Below are 8,164 nucleotides of genomic sequence, written 5' to 3' on the forward strand. Positions count from 1 at the left end.
GTCTCTTGTCTTCCACCCGCTGTCGCTGATTTCCCTGGTGGAAATGCTTCATTAAAGCGCCAGAGTTTAGTGTGTACACATTAGAGATGGAGATGGTGAGAGCAGTCGCCACCTCCACGTGTTCACACACTCTCCCAACTCAGTCACATGGAGGAACAGAGGGACACACGCGCAGAGAAAACTCCTCATTAACTAATGAGCAGGATGCTAACGACTGCCTACACACACACACACACACACACACACACATGCACTGATTATCTCATCCTATAATAGAGTGTCATCGCCCACTGCGCTCTGATCACACAGCTGTATTCTCTCTCTCCATTCATGAAGTGAAACTCCTTTGGTGGCCGACTCGACTCTTCAGGATGGAGGCGGTGGCTCTTTTCTCTTTCACAGCATCAGAAGCAGACGAAATCAGTTTTCAGGAAGGGGACATCATCAAGGTAAGAGTGTGTGTGTGTGTGTGTGTGTGTGTGTGTGTGTGTGTGTGTGTGTGTGTGTGTGTGTGTGTGTGTGTGTGTGTGTGTGTGTGTGTGTGTGTGTGTGTGTGTGTGTGTGTGTGTGTGTGTTTGTTTTGATGCATTTGGAGGTTTTGAAAGTTCACAAAACGATTGCATGTTTACACAGTAAGAATTGTGTGTGTTGTAGGTGACAGAAATGGAGGATGATTCTTGCTGGGTCACAGCAGAGATCCAGGGGAAGCGTGGCTACGTGCCAGAGAACTACATTTCACTCCTTCCTTATCCGTAAAAAAAAATTATTTGTCCACATATTTTAACAATATGTTACAATATATTACTTTAGGATAGAAAACAACCATTCTTTCCTGCAAACATATTATGACTACTACTACTACTAGATATGGATTGTTTTAACTACTGTCATTGACAGTGGTTTCTAAACATTTCATCTGTGTTTGACCATTAAGTACTTTTTACCTCGAGTTTTCGGGGCGTAAATAAGTAGAATGTGGAGGCTCATGCAAACCTCCAAAAATTTGTAGACATGTGTCGGACGAAATTGTCTATAGGTGAAGAGGTGAGAAATCCTGCACAACAGCAGGATAAGACATTTTGCAGGATTTTTCTTTTCTTTACCTAGGACCTAAAAAAGTGAAGGTATTCTGTATTTCACAGGAGAAAACATAAAAACTAGATAAAGTTTGGGGGGGAAAAAAAACGTAATTGTAATTTTTGGGGTCTTGACCCCCAGGTCAGCTGATTTGATTTTCAGTTCAGAACTTATTCAGCCTTATGTCAGTCTAACATACATAGACTGTGATTCTCTCTATATATATATATGTATATATATGTATATATAGAGAGAGAGTATAATGTACATGTTTGCATGTGTTTCTAGGTGGTTTGCAGGACGGGTATCAAGACTTGAGGCAGAAAAGCGTCTGCGCTGGCAGGACACTGGAGTGTTCCTGGTGAGGGAGAGTGAGTCAGCTCCTGGAGAGTTTTCCGTCTCTGTTAGGTCAGTGAACACACCACACAAACAAACACACAAACACAAAAAAAGACAAGGCTGACACATCTAATGCTGCAGGGTGACGTAACCCTCCTCTGTTGTCTGTTCTCACAGTGCGATGTTAATGAACTCCTAAATGTTTGTGTGCTGTGGCACAGCAGCTACATTTGCACGTGTCAGATATGCTGAACTGCTTTAGTATCTATAATGAACACATTGTGGATCATCTGCCCCCGGTCTGATCTCAAAAGACACTTTGACACCATGCTGACAGAATCTACTTTGCAGACAGATGTGTTGCATGAAACAGGCAGGCAGCAGGATCTTCTTGTCATGTTATATGTGTAGCTGGATGCTTATTTTTCATCACATTGAGCACATTAGCAAGTTGCAGCATCCACGTGTCTTTGTGCGTGTGCGTGTGTGTCAGGGCTGGTGGAGAGAAGACTATTTAAATATGTTGTATGAGAACCAGCTGCACTAAAAATAGAGCAGCTGCACAGACAGTAAGTGTGTGTGTGTGTGTGTGTGTGTGTGTGTGTGTGTGTGTGTGTGTGTGTGTGTGTGTGTGTGTGTGAGGAGATGTAATTTGGGTCACCAAAGTGACGTGGGACACATTTAATCATTGAGGGTAAATTAAATGTGTTCAATAATCGGAGCATTGCGTAACACCTCTCTCAGTCTTTAATTAAACACAGGTACATTATGCAATTGACACATGCCAAAGACATGCATGTACATACTGTGCACATATTAATGTTTCAAGACACAACATCTGTCTGCCTGCAGGGGCTGACAGATAAAAGGTTTGCTCTTTTTATGCACACACACTCAACCACTTTAGGCAGAGCGTAGTCCTCAGAATGATCAACAGAGGGTGATGATGTTCAAGAGTTCACAATAAGAGACTTGATTGAGTTGTTTTTGCAGCTGTAAACTGCAGCAGCCTGTTAAAACAGATTCTTTCAATCTCTGTCACGTCTGCAGCTCAAGTAGATGACATCATGGTAAACACAACAGTGTGTTTTGTGAGATGCAAGACAGGTGAATGTCCTCTGAACTGTCCATCTATAACTGCCTTTTCTTTTATCACACTTAACACAAATTACTTGTGTACCAATTCCACACTACATGCTAACACTAAACACGTAATGTGTTAAAACAGAAAGTAAAGTTTAATTTGGACAGTCTGTGTGCATACTGTAAGAAACGCTTGATTTTCATGTTTGCTTTTGATGGATAGTTTGCACAAAGGAAACAAAGGAACTGCTCAAAGCCGAACCCAAAAAATGTAATTTAATTGATGCCCTGACGATAACTCTTTGAGTAGAAACTTGTTGGGTATCCAATTACTAATTAAAGATTTTTAACCTACAACCAGTGGATACTTTTTAGACTGCAAACCAAAAGCATGGACTTCCTTTGAAAGTTGGCTGGACGGTCACTTTTTTTCCTTTCTTTTTATTTAATTTAATTGATTTCTGGCACCGGTGAGACAGCTCCAGGAGCTCCTTAGAAAAATAGAAATATCTGTTGCAGGTTTTTTGTTTGTTTGTTTGTTTCGTTGAAAAAAACAGTTTAAAATCTTTTCGTGCAAGTATTTTGTCTTTTCCTGCTTGTATAAAACAGACAAGTATGCTGATTTTGTTTTATACTAACTGAAGAAAAAATGGTAAACTATTAACATTTTAGCAGTTCAGCACAAATACTCATACTTACTTTGCCTCAAGCCACTTTTGCAAGATGACAGGAGGCCAGTGCTCAGTTAATAAACATATATTAATAATTAATATGTAATTTATTAATTCTTTTGATATGTAAAGCTCTATTTCTGGTCCGTTTAGGCTCTCCAGAACCTTATTTTCATTCAAAATACAAAAAAAATCCTATTGTTGATTTGCTTATTTTCATTGTGAATTAGAAAATGGTTGGCAGGCCACCTAGCACTCTAGTGTCAGCCAGATTTTACCCTAAGTTGAGTTTCCCTGCATTTGTGATTTAGTATGTAGTATAGAAATGGGACTCAGCGAGAGAGGGACAAACTCGCAGGTGTGTGAATTCAAGTTCACACACACCTGCGAGCAATTTAGATTCTTAGATTACCTGACCAACCTAACTGCATGTCTTAGGACTGTGAGAGGATACTGGTGCAGAGAGAGCCGTGAGAACATGAAAACTCTGTGCAGAAAAGAGACTTCTTGTTGTGAGGAAACCACTGTGATCCAACATTTGATTTCTAACACTAAAGAAATCTCCAAAACTTGCCATTTCTAGGCTCAAAGTAAACAACTCTGGTGTCACCCTCCCTTTAGAGACATTAAGATATTATCTTGAGGTGTGTACAGCAGGAACAAGGGTGGCATTGTGCATGTTTGTTTTGAAATGTAGGCCCAAATGTAAATTAAATTCAATTCAATTATCAGACAAACAAAACGATACAAAGGCAATTACTCCCAACAAAGCAGTGCAGTAGAAAACAACACAACATTAAAAAAACTGTGTACAAACTGTAAAAGGTGTTGGCTGAAGCTGTAGCTCATTATGTCTCCTCTTCTTACAATACATACAAAAGACAGCTCATGGTGGACAACACGAACACAACCAGTGGAGGACTGAATGGTGGACACAAAAATGCACAGTTCACGCAGGGACAGATACGATTAGGCAGAGTTTAATGACAGTCCAAGTCGGTGCACAGGTAATCAAGAGTTCAGGCAAACAAATCCAAACAAGGAGCAGACTTGAGACAAAAAATCAAAAAGACAGGCTATGGTCATACATAAGGAGATTTAATTGATATAGTGACAATAGTGAACAAACAGACCACACAAGGGAGAGCACACAGGGATTATACACACACAGAAGAAGGGGGTTAACAAGGTGCAGGTTAGGCCAATCAGGGCAGGGTGAGACACATAATATTTCTGGAAGACAGATTTGGAAGACAATGCTAAGTGCTACAAAATAAAACAGGAAATGGCAATAACAACAAACAGAAAAATGACCTATCTGACTTGGCTGACCGTGTTAAATACTATTATGTCCTTTTCTTTTCATACGTAATAAGGATATGATGCAATATGTATCATAGCTGACATACAGCTGGGTATTTTGTCAAGTCTATTACAGCTCCAGAAATGCCTATATTAGGGTTTCATTGAATGATTATTTTCATTATTGCTCAATAGGCAAGTTATTCTCTGAAAAAATGAATTGTTTGACATATTATAGAACTGAAGCAATAAACCACTTACTTGACTGACAGAGGATTAATCAGCAGCTATTCTGATTATTTTTTAATTATTTAAGCCCATTTTTTCAAGCATGTATGCCAAACTTTGTCTGATTTCAGCTTCCTAGTTGTAAAATTAATATCTTTAATATCTTTGGATTTCAGACTGTAAGAAAATCTGCAAACAAACTATGTAATTTTCTAACTCACAAAAGATATGCATTTATTGTCACATTTCTCGAACGCCACACTCATTACCTTTGCAAAAATCTTCAGTTTAGTTACTGAAGGATGTAGTTACACGTTACTGGTAGTCACTGAAATGTTGCAATAAATGTATTTCTTTTGCAAGTTAGACAGTGTTTTTTCCGCAAATTGTGTCTTACTCATCCCTCTCCCACACACCTATTTTGAAATACATATGTGAAGTTTCTTTCAAAAACAGTAGTTTATTTCATAATGAGGACTGGTAATTCAACCCTAATCTATAAAATGTCAGATTGTAGTGAAAAAAATAACCAAGGTGATGTGTACAAATTGCTTTTTTTTCTAACCAACAATCCCAAACCTAAAGATAATCAGTTTTCTTTTTTTTTTCAAAAGATGCAAATTCTCGCATTTAGGAAGCTGCAAAAACTGTTTTTTTTGTGTCCTGCCCTTGACCTTTTGAATAGCTCAATGTAATTTTCATATTGTATTGTATTTATTGTAGTTTATTAATTGTTTCTTGTTTACCATGCTGGTTATACTGAAACAAGTGCCGCTAAGGGGTTAATAAAGATATCCTCGATACTTTAACTAATTTTGATCATAACTGTTAAGCAATTATTTTCTATCAATCATTTCAGCTCCTTCCTACAACCCCATTCCTTTCATTAGTGCTTTTATCTTCACTCAGTGAGTTGCACAAGCTTTTCAAAACAGCTCAAAGCAAGTTGATTGTTTTTTCATGTGTGTGTGCGTGTGCATGTGTGTGTTGACATCTGAGATTTATAACCTGTGAGAAAAACCTCCTGTGATGGTTTAAGAGATACACCTTCACATGCAGAGGATTGAGCTCATATTTCTCACACTCACAGAGGTATGCACACATCACCTCTGCATGATTTCCTCAACAAAGAAAACAGTGCAGGAATGAAGACTAACTCAACTTTCAGCCTAAAGGAACATACATACCTGTCTTTACCCCTCTCACCTGTCTTATTTTGCAGCTATGGTGAGAGGGTGGAGCATTTCCGAGTGCTGGAGGGGGGCGGTCAGTACTGCATCTGGGACGAGTCATTTTGCTCCCTCAACCGGTTGGTGGATTTCTACAGAACTCACAGCATCGCCGTGGAGAAAGTGGTCCTCCTCAAAGACCCACCTCCATCCCCTCGCCTGCTGTCCCACCCTGGACGTAACCCGTACCCCAACCCTTATAAAAGCAGCTCTCAGGAGTCCCTCCTCTCAGCCCGCCTCTACTCTCACCCAGAGCGGGAGTCCTCCCGGCGTCTGCCTGAACCAGTTGTCGGGGTATGAAGAATCACGCAGCATCATTACAGCTTCTGTTGGACACACATCTGTTAGTCTGACTGCTCTGTTCATGTCTTTGTGTAGAAACCTCGTCTGGCTCACGCCCTCTGTGACTACACCCCCCCTCAGACAGCCCATCTCCACTTCCTGCGTGGTGACATCATCGACCTGCTGGACTGCTCAAGCTCACTGTCCTGGAGGGGGCGCTGTCGAGGCCGAGTAGGAATCTTTCCACCAGAATACGTCCAGCCGCTGTACCACTGACACCATATCAAACTGTATCACTGACACTTATCTTTAAGGCTGTTGTGACTCACCTTTCTTATCCTGTGACCTAACCAGTGATGAAACAATTTGACAGATAATGGATTAGTTCATCGACCATTAACAACTATTTAACAATCAACTTACAGCAAAATTAACTGCTGCCAAGTCACCAGAATAAAATGTTGTGGTGTTGTTTCTGTAAACCATGGATTCATTGAATCATATCTATGTTTCAAAAGTGATGTATTTCAGATTACATGCGTATAAGCTGAGTTTCACACCACTAGGAGCAGGGGATGATGGGTAGCGTGACAGCTCAGCAAAAGGGAGGGCCAGACAGCTGACAGCAGCAGACCACTGTTCCACACCAACACACATCAAACTGTGCATTTACTTTTAACAAGAAGTCAGGATATTTTCATCTATAGCTTTGGCAACAAAACCAGTTATTTTTAATGAGATGTTAGGAAATTTTTAGCCCTGTTTGCATCAAAGAAAACCAGGCATTTTTTAACATGATGTAGGGACATTTACAGCTGTGTTTAGCCAAAACATGATCTTTTCCTCACCCTAACCAAGTGGGGTTTTTTTTGCGTTAACTAACCACAGCACTGTCACAACATATGAAATGTACAACTTCAACATAAAAATCGTATATGTAACATATCCATGGTTTGCAGAAATGCCAACATATATTCTTGCAGTTGGTTTGTTAACTGATTACAAGCTCTGTGATCCTGTTTGAAAACAGTATTTTCTGCTATTGTATATTTCACATGAGAGAGCTCCCTGGTTTGAAGCAGGCAGGTTTTCAATGATGTCACGTATTTGCACCAATCAGGATTTAGCAACATTTCAATCAGATGTGTGTTGATGGTTTGTTTGGTTGCTGTTAATCAAGTCTGATTAAAACCACATGCACACAGTCCTAAATAGTACCTAAGGAGTTTTCTTTAGTTTGATTATTTCTTATTTGGGCAAAAATAATTATTGCAGAGGGCTGCAAGTTTGAAAATGAAAAAACTCCTACCAATCCTCTGCAGCTCACTCCTCATCACTGTTGAGGTAAGTGGCTCAAAGCTACATTAGCATAACAGATTACACCCCTGAATCCTCTACAAAACTATTGGCAATCAGGTTACATTGTGGATAATGTCGGCACTAGATTTTGACTTGGAAGAAACATTTGTGCAATGAAAGAGTCAAGTATCTCTTGCTACTTTTTTGATTTTTTAAAAAAATCCAGTCCAACATGAGTCTGACAAAGCTATAGGAGTAGGCCTAAACTGGTGCAGTCTGAGGATTTGTTGCTTTCATTTTTCTTGTATCATTATCAACTGAATACTTTAGGATTTTGAAGTTTTGGTCATACGCAACAGGCAAATCAAAGAAATCACCTTGGGTTCTGTGGGTTTCATATTTTTCTTTCATCTCACAGACTGTTTAAAACAAAACAAAAAACAAAGACTTTGTGCAGACTGGACTGGCTGTAGTAATACAGCCTCTCTCACACAGACTAATCAGTTCATCAGAAATGAACTGACAGGTTCATCAATATGGGGATGATTGTTGCAGCCTGAGAGTGAACCTTTACAACTTGTCCTTTGAGCCCTTTTCTTCCTTCACCAAAAGCTTGCATTAAAAAAATCAATTAGAAGTTCAATTTAACTTTGT

The 8,164-nt window shown here is 39.6% G+C and overlaps 1 protein-coding gene across 1 annotated transcript; it reads left to right on the forward strand.

The window, feature by feature from the left end:
* The first annotated feature begins 101 nt into the window (after positions 1-101).
* On the forward strand, positions 102-8,158 carry LOC121942434 (GRB2-related adapter protein-like). Its single transcript, XM_042485635.2, has 5 exons — positions 102-449; positions 655-752; positions 1,366-1,485; positions 5,923-6,223; positions 6,308-8,158. Exons 1-5 carry the CDS (start codon positions 372-374, stop codon positions 6,485-6,487), a joined length of 777 nt encoding a protein of 258 aa, XP_042341569.1. The 5' UTR covers positions 102-371; the 3' UTR covers positions 6,488-8,158.
* The last annotated feature ends 6 nt before the right edge of the window (positions 8,159-8,164 follow it).

Source organism: Plectropomus leopardus, chromosome 3, assembly GCF_026936395.1.
Source record: "Plectropomus leopardus strain MGB_pleo_1.0 chromosome 3, ASM2693639v1, whole genome shotgun sequence".
NCBI classification, from domain to species: domain Eukaryota; kingdom Metazoa; phylum Chordata; class Actinopteri; order Perciformes; family Serranidae; genus Plectropomus; species Plectropomus leopardus.

Bases quoted from the DNA above. Each gene is read 5' to 3' on its own strand.
- LOC121942434 (XM_042485635.2), top strand. From the start codon at position 372: ATGGAGGCGGTGGCTCTTTTCTCTTTCACAGCATCAGAAGCAGACGAA. The intron at 450-654 runs GTAAGAGTGTGT...TGTGTGTTGTAG, and splicing joins AGGAAGGGGACATCATCAAG to GTGACAGAAATGGAGGATGA. The intron at 6,224-6,307 runs GTATGAAGAATC...GTCTTTGTGTAG, and splicing joins TGCCTGAACCAGTTGTCGGG to AAACCTCGTCTGGCTCACGC.